Below are 22,593 nucleotides of genomic sequence, written 5' to 3' on the forward strand. Positions count from 1 at the left end.
ATTCATGATTTCCTTAAGTGCCTGAGGGTGATAGTTTGTAGTGTGATTTCCTTTCCGGTCCATAGAGGTATTAAAATCTCCCACAATAATAATAGAGTCTAGTGTTGCTTGTAGAGTTGATAGATTCTTATATATATTTTCAAAGAAGCTTGGGTCATCATTATTCGGACCGTATAGGTTAATAAGCCATATCTGTTTATTGTCCAATAGCATGTTTAAAATAATCCATCTACCTTGAGGATCTGTTTGGACAATGTGCACATTTGGATCAAGATTACTGTCAATTAAAACCATCACTCCTTTTGAATTTCTTTGCCCATGGGATAAATATACCCCCCCCCCCAGTCCCTTTTCCACAAAACTTCATCTAAATTTGTTGAATGGGTTTCCTGTAAACAATAGATATTTTATTCCTTTTGTTTTAGCCAGGTAAATACTGATCGTCTTTTCTTATTATCTGCTAGGCCATTACAATTGTAACTGGTTATACTTATTTCACCACTTACCAAAATGAGACACAACTTTCAATTCTATTTATCAAAAATATATGTTTGTAAACGTACCATTTTAAAGTAACATGATGATTGATTGTCTATATAGCTGTACCATGATATTTGCATTGCTACTAAGTAAACCTCCAATTGGTCCCCACTATTCCACCCTCTAAAAGCCCTCCTCATCCCGAGTCTAGGCAATGTTGGGCTGTTAGTCTAGTCGGCGTTAGTCTAGGCACTGTTAGTCTAGTCGGCGTTAGTCTAGGCACTGTTAGTCTAGTCGGCGTTAGTCTAGGCACTGTTAGTCTTGTCGGCATTACTCTGTTAGTCTAGGCACTGTTAGTCTAGTCGGCGTTAGTCTAGGCACTGTTAGTCTAGTCGGCGTTAGTCTAGGCACTGTTAGTCTGTTACATAAGGGTCAGTATGCCTATTGTAGAATGCCTACGGTGGGTAGTTACTAATAGTACGTATTAATAGTAAAACTTGGTGCACATTAGTTACTAGTAGAAATATTATGTGTAATTGAATCAGTTCAATTAATGTACTTGCAATTATTTTAATGAGGAACTTAGGTGTTAAGATAACATTTGTGCAAGAATGGTGCCCTTCAAATGTAGTTGCTGACTGTTCTGTATTTTGTCTGAAGCTGGGAGCAGAGGGTGGACCAGAATGGGCGCATGTATTACGTGGATCACATTGAAAAGAGGACGTCATGGAACCGACCCGATTCTCTCCCCTCTGGGTAACAAAATAATTTATTCATCAAATCCGTAGTTCGTAATTCATATACTATATGTTTTTCTTTCATATGGCAGTAGTTTATCACTAATTCTACTCTTTAAAAATTAATCAATGCGTTTTGGAATATATTAACTAATGTGTATCTTACACTGTATTATAGATTTACACGGTACAATGTCAAATTATTTGTGTTAAATGGGTTTCAATAAGAGCACCTGCACAAAGTTGATGTCACTATAGTTTGCTGTCACGAGAAACCCTGCACGGTACCTGTTCTCTCGGACCGAGTGATAAGCGACATCAAACTTTATCCGTGCCATTTATGTGCACATCCTACTGAAGACCGAAAGTCCTGGATTTCTTTACACTACACGCTGCCTCCCCTAGAGGAATATTGGCCCTGTTGAAGTAGTGCAGAAATACCTCCTGCTGTTTCCTCAAGAGAAGTGTAGATATATATGTGATTGGATAGGTATAAGCAAGGTTACCACCCTATTACTTTCACCAATCTCACCAGTTCAGATCTTTTAGTTTTTTTTGTGAGAAAGTATTCCTTTTTAAAGTATTCACGCAGGGCCGTCATCAATCATCATGGAGAAGTAGAACCTTCCCTCTTCTATCCCATGTAGGTGGGAGCGGCGAGTGGACCCAATGGGCAGGGTGTACTTCGTGGACCACATCAGCCGGACCACCACGTGGCAGCGCCCTACGCAGGAGTCTGTGCGTAACTTTGAGGAGTGGCAGCACCAGCGCAGCCAGCTGCAGGGGGCCATGCAGCAGTTCAACCAGAGGTTCATATTCGGGGTAAGACATGGGCTACGTCCCAATTCTCTCCCCTTCCTCCCAAACTGCACTAGTCTAATCCCATATTGACCCCTAGTCTCTATGCACTTGTGGAGATGTGAGATGATTTGACATGTATAAGCAATATGGTGAAACTTGGCCTTAGAACAATCTGGCCTTAGAACAATCTGGCCTTAGAACAATCTGGCCTTAGAACAATCTGGCCTTAGAACAATCTGGCCTTAGAACAACCTGGCCTTAGAACAACCTGGCCTTAGAACAACCTGGCCTTAGAACAACCTGGCCTTAGAACAACCTGGCCTTAGAACAACCTGGCCTTAGAGCAACCTGGCCTTAGAAACCTGGCCTTGGAACCACCTGGCCTTGGAACAACCTGGCCTTAGAACAACCTGGCCTTAGAACAACCTGGCCTTAGAACAACCTGGCCTTAGAACAACCTGGCCTTAGAACAACCTGGCCTTAGAGCAACCTGGCCTTAGAGCAACCTGGCCTTGGAACAACCTGGCCTTGGAACCACCTGGCCTTGGAACCACCTGGCCTTGGAACCACCTGGCCTTGGAACCACCTGGCCTTGGAACCACCTGGCCTTGGAACCACCTGGCATTGGAACCACCTGGCCTTAGAACCACCTTGCCTTAGAACTACCTGGCCTAACAGAGTGGCAAATTGGAACTATTAACAAATTGCTTACAGCTGTTACATCATCTCAGATCTCCACAAGTGTATAGGAGGGCGTATGCTCTAGGGACGGAGGCGTAGGGTCTAGATTTTTGGGAATGGGCCACTGATTTGAAAAGTAATGACTGGTATAAGATATATTGTGGATACTCCCTCTAGCCCATGCCTCCTTGGAATACTTCAAATAAGTAGTCCAACAGAAATGAATCCTCCCTTGAAGGAATCACAGTTCTGAACTGGTTGGGTTGGTAGAAGTTCTAGCATGGTGACCTTGCTTTCAGCTATCTAATCACTTATTAATCTGTGATTAGCTACCTTATAAGACCACTGTATATCATTGTAAAGAAGCATTATTCAACACACGTAAGCGCAGTTCATTTAACCTCCTTGTTTCTCCATTGTAGCTCCAGGATCAGCAAATAGCCGCAGCAAACAAAGAGTTTGACCCGCTTGGGCCACTGCCACATGGCTGGGGTAAGTAGCACGATCCACCACGACGCGTTTTCCACTGTCAATACGCTCTGAAAGTGGAGACGGCACAATGTAAACATTTGTAGAAACGTCTTGCCAGTTTGTGGCAGTGTCATGTGTGATTAGATAACTAATGTCGTGTCTTTGGCATCATTAAAGTGAACACTGTTATTTTATCAAATCAATTCTCTGTAATTATTATTACGTGATTAAACTAATCATGTGAATGTAATTAACTAGGAAGTCGGGGCACCAAGGAAAATCTTCAGATTACAAAGTTATAATTTTCCTAATATAACTCTTCAGATATTTTAACATCTGATCAATTAGTCTTCTAATTAATTAATTATTCTTTACCTCACATTAGTCTCATTCCAAACGTTGTAAATTGTTGGTTATCTGCACGAACCCAGCCTTTGCTATGAAATCATCCATACATCATTTGTATTAATCATTTATTTTCTAACTAAATTATCACAGAAATGCATAAACAAACAGCAGATATGGTTACAAGGAAATGATAGGGGAGGTGGGCTAAGCCGATATGGTGGCTTGGTGGACAAAGGGAAGTAGGTGTGGACTGAAAAGGTTGGGAAAGACAAAAGGAGTCACTACACAGTTGATAATTATATTAATTGAAATGCTAATCCTTTGCACATAAACACTCACTTATTCGTGAATAATTGTAATCAATACATATTTACGCTCAGTGTGTCGTCGGGATCTCTGTTGGAATCGTCCATCTTTCTGTTGGAAAGTTCATCCAAGCGTCTCTCTCTGCTTCCTTGAAGTCTTTTGTGGTTAGAATGGATACTTCAGAGTACCATTCAGAAATGTTGTTACAGGATAAATGTTTTGGCGGATGTCGGTCTTCGCATCACAGGTTGACATCATTTCTAGCTGCAGACTAGTAATTAGTATCTAAGATTTGCTCTTATTCTGTCAGGATCGATAGTCTCAGAGTTTAACCGTTTCCCGCCGTGTAGCCAATGCTCCAGGTGGTATGGTTAGGAATTCAACACCCGTGTAGCCAATGCTCCAGGTGGTATGGTTAGGAATTCAACACCCGTGTAGCCAATGCTCCAGGTGGTATGGTTAGGAATTCAACACCCGTGTAGCCAATGCTCCACGTGGTCTGGTTAGGAATTCAACACCCATTACAACCTTAGCTTGTACTGATGTTTTCGTTGTCTGAACTCAACCTGTGCCCCCTCAGTGTCCATCGAGGTACACGTGGTCTGAAGAGGATTACTTCAGGAGGGGGTTTTATTCGTAACAGTAGAAAAGGGCTGTCCAATGAGCCAGATCATGTCTGTGCTCACAGGGCCAATGACTAACTTTAAGGGAATTACAATTCTCACATTAACGGTTTAACATCTCATTACACCATTTCACAAATAGTTTCATCTTTACTCATTCATTTTATGCAATAATTAGACACAATCCTCATAACGGAGGCACCTGTATAAACAGTTGTGGTAATGTGGCCGGGTCACACACGAAACAAAACGGACCGGGTCGTAGCTGGCTTCTCCACTAACCGTTTACACATTGTCCAAAACATGGATATTGTTCAGTTCTCTAGTTCTGTGATGTAGAAGAAGTTCCTTTGTTCTACTCTCTCTCTATACTGCATGGGTCTGCTCCAGGAATTTACGACAGGAGATAACAGAACCTGGGTGTAGGGGAGAGAGGGGGATGCCACGATCTATACCCAGAAAGGGCCACGTCATGACACAGCTACTGTAGAAGTCATTTATTTTCCCCCACAGTTAGCCAGGTTAGTTAGCTTACTAGCTACAATGACTTCCAGTTAGTTAGCAACTGCTCCTACACTATTTGGCTTTACTGTAACACTGGTGTCACATGTACAAAAATTATGAGGTGTCTCCAGAGGTGGATTCACTAGAAAACCAACCTAACGTAGCAGGTGTAAAATAAACTCCTGAAACTAGATCCCCTACATACTGGTCAAGACCAGAAGAAAAATAAACTGTTGCGAGGTTCTGCACTCTTCAACCAATCCAGTAAATGTGGAGGAGGAGTTTGGATGAAGTGTCGCCTTGTTAACATCCAAAATGGGAAGTCTACCATTTCCCCTGAAAACCGGAACATCTGGTTGTTAGGGACTCTGCAGAGGCTACTAGAAACCAAACGCAATGAAATGGCGAGAGACCTAATTTCCGAAGCAAAAAATAAAATGTTTTGCAACTGTTTGCTACCATATTTTTTATCAGTTTTTCTTCTCCCCAATTTCATGATATCCAATTGGTAGTTAGTCTTGTCTCAACGCTGCAACTCCCGTACCGACTCGGGAGAAGCGAAGGTTGAGAGCCATGCTTCCTCCGAAATATGATTCCACCAATCCACACTGCTTTTTGTCACAATGCCCACTTAACCCTGAAGCCAGCCGCACCAATCTGTCGGAGGAAACACCATACACCTGGCCACCGTGTCAGCGTGCATGTGCCTGGCCGCCACAAGGAGTCACTAGAGCACGATGGGACTAGGACAACCCAGCTGGCCAAACCCATCCCTAACTCGTACGACACTGGGCCATTTATACGCCGTCTCCTGGTCGCGGCCGGCTGCGACACAGCCCGGGATCAAACCCGGATCTGTAGGGAAGCTGCCATCTGTGCCTTTGACCGCTGCGCCACTCGGGAGGCTCTTAATCCACTTTGTAAATTGTAATCCACTTTGTATAACTGTAATGAATCTTTGTGTGGTATGATGCAGGATTCTAAGTCTCGTTCTTGCGGTTTGTTTTGATGTCTACTGCAGAGAAGCGAACAGACACCAACGGCAGGGTATATTTTGTTCACCACACATCGCGGATGACCCAGTGGGAGGACCCACGGACGCAAGGGTCAGTTTCACTTCCAAACAAACAACCCAAATACTGACTGTAAATAACGGCTCTTGTATGACTGTCGGTGCCCTGTAAATAAGTGTGTATGTGTGTGTGTGTGTTGGTGTAGGCTGCTTAATGACAAGCCTCTACCTGAAGGCTGGGAGATGAGGTTCACTGTGGACGGCATCCCCTACTTTGTGGACCACAACAGGAGAACCACCACCTACATCGACCCTCGCACAGGCAAATCCTCCCTGTGAGTCGTGTGCACTCACTCACTGACTCCCAGTGACCCTTTGGTTGCTGGCCCTCCAGCCCACTACTCACTCACTATCTCACTTACGCGCTAACTCACTCTTGCACGTACGCTTACAGTCCAAAGGATTCAAACATTTTTTTAAATATCCCAGGTGCACTGACACACACCATTGTGCCATCCACTCACCCACCTAATTGTATCACTCAAAATATGTTGAATGTTATTTACTCCAGTGAGACCCATCAGATAAGCACATAAACAAATGTCATTGTCAACAAACTCATGTACTTCATGCTTTCTTCTCAGTGAGAATGGGCCTCAGATCACCTACGTCAGGGACTTCAAAGCCAAAGTGCAGTACTTCAGGTTCTGGTGTCAGGTACGTACCCTACACACCCTGTACCCTAGCTTTGTATTGTACACTATGTCCTGAGAACCACCTCTGCCTTTTGAAAATGCAGTCTTATCTGTCCTAATTCCCCTGAAGTATACACTTCCAAGTGCATTCTTTCTGCATTTAAAAGGAGGATTGAGGTATGCAGTGGCTATTCTAGCATGTACATTTTGGTGGGGCAAACGGCCAAAAAATGTTTAGATGCATGCCAGCAAAGCCTCTACACAACACGAAACAATACTTTAATTACACTATAATGGTGACAAGTGGTGCCCACAAACTGTTCGGGCCTACATAAAACTGTCCCAACAGCAGAGCTTTCTTTCCAGCACAATAGAGTGAATCCTTACCACCGCTACACCTGACTATCAGTGAGGCTTTGTCTGGCAGCGAAACAGTTAATTCAGCCTCGTTTACTGTCTTTTTAAAGAACATAGCTGATATGGCTGACTTGCTTAAACAAATGTGGTTTCTACTGACAATTGAAATGTACAAACTATGGCGTAAGGGAGCGATGAGTGGATAAGAGGCATTCCGTCATTTCGATTAAGACATTAATGAGCGAGTTAAGACGTACGAAGTCAATAACTGTTTGTTCAGCACTTTTAAAATGTACAGCGACAGAATGCAGAACATGGGTTGCTCTTACAGTATTTTCCCTGTACATCAAGTCTGAACCGTAGGATCAATAAAAGAGGCATTTAAGCCAACAATGAAACCTCTTACAATATTAGATGATAACATTTCTCAAAAACAGGTTATAGGCTACATGTGCACCACTTAGTCAGAACAGTAGCGTTAGGTGAAATTAAGAGGTGAAAATATACCAAATGATTAGGGTGATGCGCATGGGCTACCTACAGCTTACTACACAATATACACTTACTATTACTTTCTTAGCTACAGTATACATACAGTGAGCACCTTAATTCATTGGACAGTGACCATTTGTTTTGTTATTTTGGTTCTGTACTCTAGCACTGAGTTTTAAAGGATACAATGAGGGTGGAGTGCAGACTGTCAGCTTTAATTTGAGGGTGTTTTCATACATATTGGATGAACCGTTTAGAAATTATAGAAGCTTTTGTACATAGTCGTACCCCCCTCGGCATCAAAAACATTGGACAGTTTAACATAATGTAGGATGAAGTAATCATTGTTAATATTTGGTTGCATATCCTTTGCATGCAATGACTGCTTGAAGTCTGCGATGCATCAACATCACCAGACGCTGGACATCTTCCCTGGTGATGCCAGGCCTGTACTGCAGCCATCTTCAGTTCTTGCTTATTTCAGGGACTTATTGCCTTGAGTCTCTTCTTCAGCATGTAAAATGCATATTCAATTGGATTCAGATCCGGTGATTGACTCGGCCAGTCAAGGATTTTCCACTTTTTGGCCATCAAAAACCCCTTCGTTGCTCCAGCAGTATGTTTAGGGTCAATGTCTTGTTGCATGATGATGTGCCGTCCAATGAGTTTGTAGGCATTTGGTTTTATCTGAGCAGATAAAATATTTCTGTAGACTTCAAAATTCATTGTTCTACTTCTGTCTGCAGTCACATCATTGATGAAGACAAGTGAGCCTGTTCCACTGGCAGCCGTACAGGCCCAAGCCATAACACCCCCTCCACCATGTTTCACAGAAGAGGCGGTATGCTTTGGATCATGGGCATGTCTTTTTTTTTCTCCACACTTTCCTCTTTCCATCACTCTGGTACATGTTATTTTTTGTCTCATCTGTCCACAATACTTTTTTTACCAGAACTCTTGGGGCTCTTTTAGGTGCTTCCTCAGTCCACCGGATTTTCATTTCTGAGCCTTATGACGGCCAGCTTCATTTGCATCGACACTGCTGTCTTCCTCATGTTGTCACACCCCAATAACAACCTCCAAAGGCAATAGCAAAGTCTAGAATCAATACTATTCATCAACAGCTCTACTGCATTCACTAATGACACAAATGAATACACCTGCCTAATGACACACATCTGTGAAGCCAATTCAACAAATACTTGTATTACTTTAAAATGGGGGGACCATGTACAAAAGGTGCTGTAATTTCTAAACTGTTCATCCGATATGTATGAAAATACCCTCAAATTAAAGCTGACAGTCTGCTCTTCACCCTCATTGTCATTGTCAACAATTGTCACTGTCCAATGAATTATGGTGCTCACTGTATGTCCCTAGCATAGTACTTTATAATGCAGCAGCATACAAGACATTTTGGACTTTTGCTCAATTAGGTCCAACGGCGGTCAATTGTGGGCTAATTATGTCATAAGTCTAGCATTCTCTGGATTTATGGTGGGAACGGACACACACACACACACACACACACACACACACACACACACACACACACACACACACACACACACACAGGTACTCCATTGAATAGCAGGCTCGTGGTTGCAGTTAGACACTGATTCCTTCCAAATGACTCATTGTTGAATTTGCGATTTCCAACTTGTGTAATCTTTATGTCCAATGGCCAATGAGCACCGATACGTTCTATCTATCATTTATCTTAGTTATTTCTCTTCATATGACAAGGATTAAAAGGGATTTGCCAGTAGATTGTTGACTTGATTCATGATGATGACTGCTAGCTAAAATGTTGACATGATCAGTCCAATCAAAGCTACTGTACATATAACGTGATTTGATGTCATTTTACCTGTGGCTAATGACCTTGAGCCTTCTTGGAACTGCACTCGTAATTTAACACTCTGGCAGGACCAAAGGGCTTACATTTTGGATATTTAACCAAACGAAGGACTTAAACTTGCCGATGACGTAGTGTCCCCATGAGTGACAGAACACTGAGCCAATCACGGCGCAATGCTCCTATTTTCTGCTGGCTCGCCCCACCACCACAGAAAGCACTGAGCTAGGCTGAAACGTCTGCATTTTGGAGCTGCCTCACTCAAGAAAACATTTGGCTTTAACTCAATGATAGATTTTTTACATTGTTTTCCAACTGATATGTGACATGTATTAATGCTAAAATAATATGCAAAACAGGAAAGCCCCCCCCCCCAAAAAAAAATATATTTTTATACACCACCGGTCAAATGTTTTAGAACATCTACTCATTCAAGGGTTTTCTTTTATTTCTACTTTTTCTACATTGTAGAATAATAGTGAACACATCAAAACTATGAAATAACACATATGGAGTCATGTAGTAACCAAAGAAGTGTTAAACAAATCAAAAATATATTTTACATTTGAGATTCTTCAAATAGCCACCCTTTATTTACCCTGATGACAGCTTTTCACACTCTTGGCAGCTTTTCACACTGTTGGCATATGTGATTATCCCACTACCCTGTTAAAGTCAGATGACTTAGTTCTAAATCTAATGTTATCTACTGTATGTACACTCCCTATACTGAATGATTGGATCCCTTGATAAAGATGAGCAAAAAAGACACTATAAAATATAATACAAATACTGCATCTTAAGATGAATGCACTAACTGTAAGTGTCTCTGGGTAAGAGCGTCTGCTAAATGACTAACATGTCAATGTAAACAGTCAAGCTCAATCAAGCACAGCTAATGTGTTTGACTTTTCAAATAGTACTTGAACCCAGGTCTGGCTTCTTCCAGTCGTCATTTCCTTTTAAGGACGAAGACAAGTGAACATGTGCACACTTAAGGACACTTCGTGATTCCCACTTAGGTCCAATTTTCACTTAGTCATTCATTGATGTCAATGGGAAACTAAGTGAAAATTTGACTTAATTGGAATTTACGATTCTCCATTTTGGCCAAAAGGGAAGACCCCGAGTTAATCCTATTGTTCCTGGGACCATAATGTGAGTCTTTGTCTTTCAGCAACTGTCAATGCCACAGCACATCAAGATCACCGTCACCCGCAAAACCCTCTTTGAGGATTCATTCCAGCAAGTGAGTCTATTTAAAAATAATATATATATATTTTAAAAAATTGGCACACCACTAAACTTGCGCTCTTTGTAGCCCTGTGAATAAATACAAAAATAACACTAATTAAAAAGTTGTTAGTCTTCCAGGAATAGTTTGTCATTTCTTTTGAGCAACTTTGAGAACTCTATTTTTGCACCAGTGATACAGAAAGGTGGATGAATACTGGGGCTGTGTTCAAAAATAGTCAAACGTTGCAATGTTTCCAATTCTCTCTCTTTGTCCATCAAAGATAATGAGCTTTCATCCACAAGATCTCAGACGGAGGCTGTGGATAATATTCCCCGGAGAGGAAGGCTTGGACTACGGAGGAGTGGCAAGGTAACTTAACTATTTTGATAGGTTAAGTATGAGCTCATATAAGGAATATGTGTGTGTGTGTGTGTGTGTGTGTGTCAGTCTTTTCAACATATTTTTTAAAACATTGTGCATGTGTTGTCAGGGAGTGGTTCTTCCTGCTGTCTCATGAGGTGCTGAACCCCATGTACTGCCTGTTTGAGTACGCTGGGAAGGATAACTACTGTCTCCAGATCAACCCTGCCTCTTACATCAACCCCGACCACCTCAAGTACTTCAAGTTCATCGGACGCTTCATCGCCATGGTACCTACCTCAATGCTATCTATGGGGTGAATCCTAACCTCCACCTTTAGTCTAATTTTCACTAAGTCATGCATTGATGTTAATGGGAGACTAAGTGAAATTGACTTCAGTGGGAATTCGGATGCGGCCCTTCACTAGCCTGGGCCTTGTTCATAAGGGCTAGTAACATAACATGTTGAAACAGAAAATGAGCCTCCCTGTTTCAGTTTGTTCAGCGCCGACTGTAGTTGCTGATCACATCCCTGGTTCATGATGTCACTCTGTAGTTGCTGATCACATCCCTGGTTCATGATGTCACTCTGTAGTTGCTGATCACATCCCTGGTTCATGATGTCACTCTGTAGTTGCTGATCACAGCCCTGGTTCATGATGTCACTCTGTAGTTGCTGATCACATCCCTGGTTCATGATGCCACTCTGTAGTTGCTGATCACATCCCTGGTTCATGATGTCACTCTGTAGTTGCTGATCACAGCCCTGGTTCATGATGTCACTCTGTAGTTGCTGATCACAGCCCTGGTTCATGATGTCACTCTGTAGTTGCTGATCACAGCCCTGGTTCATGATGTCACTCTGTAGTTGCTGATCACAGCCCTGGTTCATGATGTCACTCTGTAGTTGCTGATCACAGCCCTGGTTCATGATGTCACTCTGTAGTTGCTGATCACATCCCTGGTTCATGATGTCACTCTGTAGTTGCTGATCACATCCCTGGTTCATGATGTCACTCTGTAGTTGCTGATCACATCCCTGGTTCATGATGTCACTCTGTAGTTGCTGATCACATCCCTGGTTCATGATGTCACTCTGTAGTTGCTGATCACATCCCTGGTTCATGATGTCACTCTGTAGTTGCTGATCACATCCCTGGTTCATGATGCCACTCTGTAGTTGCTGATCACATCCCTGGTTCATGATGCCACTCTGTAGTTCTTGATCGCATCCCTCGTTCTTGATGTTTCTCTACAGTCCTTGTTCCATGGGAAGTTCATCGATACGGGATTCTCCCTGCCCTTCTACAAGCGCATCCTGAACAAGCCCCTGGCCCTAAAGGACCTGGAATCCATTGACACAGAATTCTACAACTCCCTCATCTGGATCAAGTGAGTCTGGGAATGGGAAGTAGGAATGGGAATGTGGAGAGCTTTCCCTTATAATGGTGGTTTAGTGGTGGTGTCGGTTAGGATATGATGATGATAAGGGTTATAATGATGTTGAATATGATGAACAAATAATATTGAGGATCCTAGTGATGATGGTGATGATTATAACTATGAGGAAATGATGATGAAGAGGAGAAGAAAATGATGATGATGATGATGATAGTAACTGATGAGTTGAGGGGCTGGTGATGATGACTTCTACCCTCTTGTGGTTGCTCCCAGGGATAACAACCTGGAGGAGTGTGGTCTGGAGATGTTCTTCTCTGTGGACAAGGAGATCCTGGGGGAGGTTACTACTCACGAGCTGAAGCCGGACGGAGGCAACGTACTGGTCACTGAGGAGAACAAAGAGGAATACATCAGGTAGGATTGAAAACCAACTAGAAATTAGTGGGTACATATTTCTTGGCCAACAGAAGAAAGCACATTATCTGATACATTCTGTGTGTGTGTGTGTGTGTGTGTGTGTGTGTGTGTGTGTTTCCTCCAGGCTGGTGGCAGAGTGGAGGTTGTCCAGAGGTGTGGAGGAGCAGACCCAGTCCTTCTTCGAGGGCTTCAACGAGGTCCTCCCCCAGCAGTACCTGCAGTACTTTGACGCTAAGGAACTGGAGGTACACCATGGGTTTAGTCATAAAAAGATCAAATTAGATACTGTAATGAAGAAATTAGATGTGAAACCACTCACACAACTTCATTTTTACTCGATCTGTTTTATCTCAACGTATGGTGGCTACACAGAAAATGGCATGGACCAAACTTCACTATTTTCCAGTCAAATGTTTTCACTGAAGTATTGCGTGCTAGATTGTTGATGCTCAGGGTTTATTTTGAAACGGGTATTCGTCAATCACCACAGTATCTCGGGTTAAAAACCGTGTTAAAGATTATCCCAGACTTCACTGGTCATTCTTCCCCATTGAGAGTGGTGTAACATATCTGGTCCCCCCCACTAGGTGATGCTGTGTGGCATGCAGGAGATAGACCTGGTGGACTGGCAGAGGCACACCATCTACAGACACTATGCTCGCAGCAGCAAGCAGATCCTCTGGTTCTGGCAGGTCAGCAGGCCTCTACTGTTTCATTCATCAATTATGATATATCGTGAAGGGGTGTTTACTGTTTGGTGTATTTTGACAATTAAATGTTCTGACGTGAACATGTTTCTTACAGTTTGTGAAGGAGATGGACAACGAGAAACGCATGAGGCTGCTACAGTTTGTCACTGGCACCTGTCGGCTCCCCATGGGTGGCTTCGCTGACCTCATGGGTACGTAAGAGAACCGTTTCTGCTATCCATATATACCATATGTTTTTTTTTTATACACTGCTCAAAAAAATAAAGGGAACACTAAAATAACACATCCTAGATCTGAATGAATGAAATATTCTTATTAAATACTTTTTTCTTTGCATAGTTGAATGTGCTGACAACAAAATCACGCAAAAATGATCAATGGAAATAAAATTTATCAACCCATGGAGGTCTGGATTTGGAGTCACACTCAAAATTAAAGTGGAAAACCACACTACAGGCTAATCCAACTTTGATGTAATGTCCTTAAAACAAGTCAAAATGAGGCTCAGTAGTGTGTGTGGCCTCCACGTGTCTGTATGACCTCCCTACAACGCCTGGGCATGCTCTTGATGAGGTGGTGGATGGTCTCCTGAGGGATCTCCTCCCAGACCCGGACTAAAGCATCCTGTCTGGTGCAACGTGTCCCAGATGTGCTCAATTGGATTCAGGTCTGGGGAACGGGCGGGCCAGTCCATAGCATCAATGCCTTCCTCTTGCAGGAACTGCTGACACACTCCAGCCACATGAGGTCTAGCATTGTCTTGCATTAGGAGGAACCCAGGGCCAACCGCACCAGCGTATGGTCTCACAAGGGGTCTGAGGATCTCATCTCGGTACCTAATGGCAGTCAGGCTACGTCTGGCGAGCACATGGAGGGCTGTGCGGCCCCCCAAAGAAATGCCACCCCACATCATGACTGACCCACCGCCTAACTGGTCATGCTGGAGGATATTGCAGGCAGCAGAACGTTCTCCACGGCGTCTCCAGACTCTGTGACGTCTGTCACATGTGCTCAGTGTGAACCTGCTTTCATCTGTGAAGAGCACAGGGCGCCAGTGGCGAATTTGCCAATCTTGGTGTTCTCTGGCAAATGCCAAATGTCCTGCACGGTGTTGGGCTGTAAGCACAACCCCCACCTGTGGACGTCGGGCCCTCATACCACCCTCATGGATTCTGTTTCTCCTACGGCCTCCTCCACGTCTCCTGATGTACTGGCCTGTCTCCTGGTAGCGCCTCCGTGCTCTGGACACGACACAGCAAACCTTCTTGCCACAGCTCGCATTGATGTGCCATCCTGGATGAGCTGCACTACCTGAGCCACTTGTGTGGGTTGTAGACTCCGTCTCATGCTACCACTAGAGTGAAAGCACCGCCAGAATTCAAAAGTGACCAAAACATCAGCCAGGAAGCATAGGAACTGAGAAGTGGTCTGTAGTCACCACCTGCAGAACCACTCCTTTATTGGGGGTGACTTGCTAATTTCCACCTGTTGTCTATTCCATTTGCACAACAGCATGTGAAATTTATTGCCAATCAGTGTTGCTTCCTTAGTGGACAGTTTGATTTCACAGAAGTGTGATTGACTTGGAGTTATATTGTGTTGTTTAAGTGTGAGCAATGTATTAAACTAACAACTGATCTACACCTTAAGGTATTGTTTATGGATAACTAGCAAATAATCCATGGAAGTCGAGGATACAAATGTTTTTTGGGACTTTTATTTTGAAAGATATAAACATTGAAAGAGATCGATGGACCAGCTCTAGTCACAGAAATGGAGGATTTTGGTATTTGTGAGGAGAGTTTTCATGTCGTCATTTTGTGTTTACAGGGAGTAATGGACCACAGAAGTTCTGCATCGAGAAGGTGGGCAAAGAAAACTGGCTTCCAAGAAGTCACACTTGGTAAGTTCATTAGTGGAGTTACTCTCCAGTTGTTTCTAAATGCTCACTGTCTGAACATCAACATACAATTCCTGTCATATCTGAGGGTTTATGCCAGTTCACCTCTCAATGTCAACTCAGTCTGCATTAAACTGACCCTGGCACACAATACTTTGTCATTTTCAATTAAGTCATTAATAACCTTTCCTCTTGATATTTGAACTATTGATTTTGTTATCAAATAGAAATGTTATTTATTTTACTAGGCAAGTCAGTTAAGAACAAATTCTTATTTTCAATGACGGCCTAGGAACAGTGGGTTAACTGCCTGTTCAGGGGCAGAACGACAGATGCAACCTTCCGGTTACTAGTCCAACGCTCTAACCACTAGGCTACCCTGCCACTTAAGACACTTTTATCCAAAGCAACTCTGTACATGTAATTTGTTGGTGTTAATCGTGCCATGCTCTTACCAACTGAGTCACACAGGACCTAATTCCATTTATGTGTCTATCTACAATGTAATTGTTTTATTTTGTAATCCCAGCTTTAATCGACTGGACCTGCCCCCCTACAAGAGCTACGAGCAACTGAAGGAGAAGCTGATGTTTGCCATCGAGGAAACTGAGGGCTTCGGACAGGAGTAGTAACACAGCCTATATGGCCACCATGAGGAGCCGTTCTCCACGCACTTTGATCTGTCTAGGTTTCAGGCAGCTGCACTTTTCCCCCCAGGTCCTGGCTCTCTTGAGATGAACAGGCACTAACAGACGCGTCCCTTTCTGCCACGTTATACAGACCCCCAAAGTCATTACACCTGAGGTGGAATCACTGTCTCCATGGTGACGACCCTTCATACTGAATGATTCCGCTTTCACCCCCTGACCTGTGTAACCCTGTTGAAGCTTGCCTTAATTATTCTGCCTAATCAAACCACGTGTCCGGAAAGAGAGAGAGGAAGGGGAGGGGATATTCCCTCCCCATGTCACATCTGCCTGTCACCTCTTCACCACAGTAGTTAATAATCACGAAAGATATTCACTACAATGTCAGCTGTTTCATTTCTTCCCCTTCGTCTCCCTGAGCGCAGACTGTTGAGTGTATGAATGAATGCTAGAATTGTGTGCTGCTGACTCTTCCAAAAAAGTCCCCTTGTCAATTTGTGACATTTAGAGTGTTTTAGTTGATTTAACATGTTGCTTTCCAGATGAAATATTGAATTTTAAGACATTTACTATGCTGGTACACCACGGTTGTGGTGGTGAGGGTTTTTGTGAATGTTATGATGAAAAGCTTTATTTTTGGTGTGCAATAGTTTTACAGTCAGATGTTTATGCCCTTTATATAGATAAACCAGACGTTCATTCATTACCTCAATCCAAAGTTTTTGTTTATAAAGTCAGTTGTAATCAAGTCTACGTATTGATTTCAACCCTGAATATTGAAAAGGTTTTATTTTTATTTTTTTTATAGCCTAAAATTGTTGTAGCAAAACAGGGTCGTATTCATTTTTCACCTAATGGGAGAACATTGATCTTTTTTTAAAACTTTGAATGTTTTTGTGCCTTCTGACCATGACCCTGGTTTGTTGTGTGATTTGACCCTTTCTTTCCCAAACAGTCGGCATTAGGACCGTACTTGTCTACAATAATAGCATTGTTTTAATTTTTAAGGCAAACCGAATGAGTTACTAATGACGTGGGAGTGTCAGCAGTGTGTCAAAAGTTAATGTAAGGACAACCGATAAGGAAAGAGTAAATTTAGGAATTAGAAATAAGACAACTGCTTGTGAAAATCACTCCCACTGAAAGGTAAACCTTTTTTTGTTGTATAGAGAATTATCATCAACTCCAAGATCTAATGATTAACGACTAGTTTAAATCATATCTGCGCTAGCTGACACCTGCATAGCTGTTGTTTTGGTGGTATCTGAGGTGGAACTGTGTTGGAGCTGTCAAATTCACAAGCGGCTGATGGGGTTTTACCTGAAGCAGACATTGGATGTCACATTAACAGAAATCCCATGCAGCTGTGTTACAATTCTGAACACTGGCATCTGTGATGTAATCTACACCTCGATTAGGGTGATATAAATGCTTATTATTTTGTTAATTGATCTTCAATTTGAGCATCATTATTTCTATATAGCCTAGACCTTCTCATTCTGAGCTTCTAACACAGGTGGAAGGGGTGTGGCTTAGAGACCATGTTAAAGAGCAGCTGCTCAATGATTTGACGTCAGAATTGGCAAAAGGAGTTACCTCAGCGACTTTGAGAGTGGTATGATCCTCTGTGCCATTCGTGCCGATTGGGCTTTTCACGCACAACAGTGTCTAGGGTTTACATAGAATGGTGCGATAAAGAACATTAAGTAAGTGGCAGTCCTGTGGGCTAAACGGCTCGTTAATAAGAGGCCCGAAGGAAAATGGCAAGAATTGTGCAAGCTAACAGGCCGGCCACAAACAGGCAAATAATGGCACAGAACGGCATCTCGGAACGTGCGACTTGTCGGTCCTTGTCGCGGATGGGCTATTGCAGCCGACAACGCCACCGGGTTCCACTCCTATCAGCTAAACACGAGAAGGGATTACCAACACTGGACAATTGAGGAGTGGGAAAACATTGGCTGGTCCGATGAATCCCGGTTCCTTTTCCGTCATGCTGATAGTAGTCAGGATTTGGCATAAGCAGCATGAGTCCATGGCCCCATCCTGCCTGGTGTCAACGGTACAGGCTGGTGGTGTAATGTTGTGGGGAATGTTTTTCAGGCACACCTTAGGTCCCTTGATACCAATTGAGCAACGTTTGAACATTTCCAACACCTTGTAGGATCAATTCCCCGGGGAAGTCGGGGGGGTTGTGGTGGCAAAGAGGGGTCCAACCCGGTACTAGATGGCTGTACCTAATAAACTGGACGCCGAGTGTTTATATGTATGTCCCAGGCCCATAGCCCTAAGAAATATATATATATATATAGCGGCCCTAGTTTTATAGGGTTCAGTTTTGTCATTCTAGATTTTTTACACATTGCAAAATGTTCCATAACTTTTTCCTTCGTGTGACCTGATGAACATCACCATGTTGATTGGCATTGAATGAGATCTACCACTTCTGACCTTTTGTGAACTCTGCTTCTCAGGCATTTCTTCAACATGCCTCTCGGTAGCATTTCTTCGCAAGAACAGTGGCAGTATAATCAAGTTAGATTAAATATAGCTTTCTTTCAAGAAATGTTTAGGTCACAGATGTGTATTTGCAGTCAAATCAAGCATCCAAGTGACACACGTAATATTCTTGTCGTGAGTGACTGGTATTTGAATTCATTTGACACCAATTTACATACAGTGCATACGAAAAGTATTCAGACCCCTTCCCTTTTTCCACATTTTTCTAACGTTACAGCCTTATTCTAAAATGGTTTAAATAATATTTTTCTCATCTACACACAATACCCCATAATGACAAAGCAAAAAAAATATATATATATTTTAGCAAATGTATACAAAAATTATAAACGGATACCTTATTTACATCAGTATTCAGACACTTTGCTTTGACTCTGGAATTGAGCTTGGCTATATCCGGTTTCCATTGATCATCTTTGAGATGTTTCAACAACTTGATTGGAGTCCACCTGTGGTAAAATTCAATTGATTTGGTAAGAGACGCAACTGTCTATATAAGATCCCAGAGTTGACAGTGGATATCAGAGCAAAAACCAAGCCATATGAGGTCAAACAAATTGTCTGTAGAGCCCTGAGACAGGATTGTGCCTTGACACATATTTGGGGAAGGGTACCAAAAAAATTCTGCAGCATTGAAGTTCCCCAAGAACATAGTGGCCTCCATCATTCTTCAATGGCAGAAGTTTGGAACCACGAAGACTCTTCCTGGAGCTGGCCGCCCATCCAAACTGAGCAATCGTGGGAGAAGGGAGGTGACCAAGAACCTGTTGGTCACTGACAGAGCTCCAGAGTTCTTCTGTGGAGATGGCTGTCCTTCTGGAAGGTTCTACTATCTCTGCAGCACTCCACCAATTAGGCCTTTATCTTAGAGTGGCCAGATGCAAGCCACTCTTCAGTGAAAGGCACATGACAGCCCGCTTGTAGTTTGCCAAATGGCACCTAAAGGACTCTGACCATGAGAAACAAGATTATCTGGTCTAATGAAACCAAGATTAAACTCTTTGGCCTGAATGTGAAGCGTAACCTGTGGAGGAAACCTGGCACCACCCCTATGGGGAAGCATGGTGGTGGCAGCATCATGCTTTGGGGATGTTTTTCATTGGCAGGGACTGGGAGACTAGTCAGGATTAGGGAAAGAAGAATGCAGCAAAGTACAGAGAGATCCTTGATGAAAACCTACTCCAGAGTGCTCAGGACCTCAGAATGGGGTCCAAGACAACGCAGGAGTGGCTTGGGCACAAGTCTCTGAATGGACTAACCAGAGCCAGTCTTGCGTGATATTTCTTGAACCCGATCGAACATCTCTGGAGAGACCTTAAAATAGCTGTGCAGCGACGCTCCCCATCCATCCTGACAGCTTGAGAGGATCTGCAGAAAAGAATGGGAGGAACTCCCCAAATACAGGTGTGCCAAGCGTGTAGCATCATACCCAATAAGATTTGAGGCTGTAATCACTGCCAAAGGCGCTTCAACAAAGTACTGAGTAAAAGGTCTGAATACTTATGTAAATGTTATATTTCCGGGGGGCGGGGTGTTGTAAATTTAAAAAAATGTCTAAACCAATTTTTGCTTTGTCGTTATGGGGTATTGTGTGTAGATTGATGAAGGGGGAGAAAGCAATGTAATCCATTTTAAATGAAGGCTGTAACTCAACAAAATGTGGAAAAAGTCAAGGGGCCTGAATACTTTCCGAATGACAAAAATAGTGTTAACCCCAGCCTAGTGGCTGTCTTAGCTGTGAGTGTCTGGGTTGTTTTGGAAAGACTCCTTGAACTTCCATTAAGAAACACACTTTTCGTTTAAAAACAAATATTTTCAAAACGTCATGTATTGTGTGCCGTGGCTGTCTCGTCTCTGATACCAGTTTACAACTGGGTGTAAAGTCAGGGCGATTCGACATCCCATTGCTTCACTGCATCCTCAAGACTTCTTGACCACACACTCATTCTGGCTCACCACCTCATAGTGCACTGCCATGAAGAGATTACTGTTATTAACAAATAACAAGTGATAGCGCCTTACTCGGCTTATTAACCACTTTAAATGATCGTTCTTTTTTAAAGTATTGCCATGTTCCCAGATCATAAAGGAATAAAATGTACAGAAATGTGTTAACTAATCATGTTGATAGTATTTTTCATTGTTAAAGCTCTCTAACATTTTTAATAAATGTGAGTTAATGGTTGGATACTAGTTATTTTTTCTTACGTGAAGATGAAGGATCTTTATCATGTAAAAAACAAAATCTAAATAAACAATGGGCAACTGGAACTTCAGTCTTGCGTGATATTTCTTTTTTTTTACATTTTAAGTCCCGCAAAACCTCAATTCAGACGCTATCAAATATCTGACACTGAAATTAATTTAGTAACTGTCCGGTGAAAATCTCACTTAAAAGTTCATATTCTGTTAACTCATACCCAAATAATGTTGTTGACTCTTCCTATACTCGTATTTGTGGCCAAAACACAAATTAGAGAAATGACAATAAAAAAACTCAAACTTGCTATTTCCTCTTAGAGGATGATGTCATCCTTAGGAGGATAGGCTGGCCAATCAGCGGTCTACTCCCTTGAATGAGTTAGCTGGTCTACCTCACCTGTCTACCTCACCTCTTTTCACTACTCAGGGCTGGATGTCTTAACTACTCTTAAACAGGTGCATGTTCATTAATTGTTTATGGTTCATTGAGCAGGCATGGGAAACAGTTTTTAAACCCTTTACAATGAAGATCTGTTATTTGGATTTTTACGAGTTATCTTTGAAAGACAAGGTCCTGAAAAAGGGCTGTTTCTTTTTTTTGCTGAGTTTATATCCGAGGGATTGTGCTTGGGTCGACTGCAGGGAATGAAAGGTAATGTGTTTTAGTCTACGGAGCAGAGCTCCTCTCAAGGGAGTGATAACCATGCCTCTAAGTGTAGAGGATTAGCAACTAAAGGTTCTTGGCGTGTGTGAAGCCCGGCGATTAACCAGAAATCGGGGCGGTTGGAGGGAGGAAAGTCTGGCCGTGATGCTGCGCTCTGAGTTGGAGGTTCTCCCTGATAGGGTGATGTTAGGATATTAGTTATTTGGTTAGAGCATTTGTGCCTAATGTTTTTCAGGGTTTCCGCTGCCAGAAGTATGGGCATGGTCAGTGTGTAGGAAGGTTCAGCTGAGATGTGGTAGGGGTGGAGGTTTCCATTTAGTGGAGACATGTCTGAAGGAGGAGCCCTGACAGTGTAGTAACTGTGAAGATAGTCATTAAGCCAAGAATACAGAAATCCTGGTTAAAGTGAAACAGAGAGGTAGCTAAAGTCAGAGTAGGACCGGGTGTTAAATATGCAGTGAGAAGGGTGGAGAGAGAGAGGGAATGCTTCTGCTGTCGCTGTGATAACAGGGCCAATGAAAAAAGTTAATGTTACTGTGCGTTGACGAAACCAGGTTTTTGGCCTTCATGGCAATGGTCGTGAATTGTGCTGCGCAAGTAGAAAGCAGGTCAGAGAATTGCCATTATTGTGAAATCGGCAGGTTGTTTTCTGGATGCTCGAGACATAACTGCAGAGGATCTACAGAAGATGTTGGGAGAAGGAGTGCCACCCTCCCAGGCCTGTGGTCCAAGAAGGGATTAATTTACCTGAACTCTAGCATGGATAGTTGGCTAGGGGTGGGTGGTGTAGTATATGTAGTTTGGGATGTTTCTTTTTTATTTGTGCAAAAAAAAAAAAATGTTTGCATTTGAAGTTGAAAAACACAGTTGTATTGGATGCCAACCGCCATTAAACCCAAATGGAGAAGTACTCTCATTCATATGTTTAATGACGGGTATATGCCCACACAATTCTGTTATTGGAGTACGCTCACAACATTCCAACACAGAAAAGCTGCTCTTAAAACATACTTAACTACCATTTTTTGGAAGGAAAACTATTTTTCTCATATTGTAAATAGGTCATATTTCATAGAACTCTGGCAGCACTGGACAGTTACTGTAACTTGGTAGCTGTCCTCAGGCTTAAATAGGAACCTTCATGCAGATTCCTTGTCCCATGACGGAAAA

The 22,593-nt window shown here is 42.7% G+C and overlaps 1 protein-coding gene across 2 annotated transcripts in view; it reads left to right on the forward strand.

The window, feature by feature from the left end:
* LOC118399717 (E3 ubiquitin-protein ligase Itchy-like) overlaps nt 1-20,828 on the forward strand; it is a 41,891-nt gene extending 21,063 nt beyond the window's left edge. For both annotated transcript variants that reach the window (XM_052473995.1, XM_052473996.1), the window contains exons 9-24: nt 1,141-1,236; nt 1,865-2,039; nt 3,122-3,191; nt 5,973-6,057; nt 6,170-6,298; nt 6,608-6,680; nt 10,543-10,614; nt 10,883-10,971; nt 11,093-11,252; nt 12,221-12,354; nt 12,637-12,777; nt 12,905-13,025; nt 13,368-13,472; nt 13,585-13,681; nt 15,321-15,393; nt 15,920-20,828. In XM_052473995.1, the coding sequence (XP_052329955.1) occupies nt 1,141-1,236; nt 1,865-2,039; nt 3,122-3,191; nt 5,973-6,057; nt 6,170-6,298; nt 6,608-6,680; nt 10,543-10,614; nt 10,883-10,971; nt 11,093-11,252; nt 12,221-12,354; nt 12,637-12,777; nt 12,905-13,025; nt 13,368-13,472; nt 13,585-13,681; nt 15,321-15,393; nt 15,920-16,019 (1,720 nt within the window). In that variant the 3' untranslated portion in view covers nt 16,020-20,828. The remainder of the gene's footprint in view (nt 1-1,140; nt 1,237-1,864; nt 2,040-3,121; nt 3,192-5,972; nt 6,058-6,169; nt 6,299-6,607; nt 6,681-10,542; nt 10,615-10,882; nt 10,972-11,092; nt 11,253-12,220; nt 12,355-12,636; nt 12,778-12,904; nt 13,026-13,367; nt 13,473-13,584; nt 13,682-15,320; nt 15,394-15,919) is intronic.
* Nucleotides 20,829-22,593: the final 1,765 nt, after the last annotated feature.

This window comes from Oncorhynchus keta, chromosome 21 (assembly GCF_023373465.1).
Source record: "Oncorhynchus keta strain PuntledgeMale-10-30-2019 chromosome 21, Oket_V2, whole genome shotgun sequence".
NCBI lineage: Eukaryota > Metazoa > Chordata > Actinopteri > Salmoniformes > Salmonidae > Oncorhynchus > Oncorhynchus keta.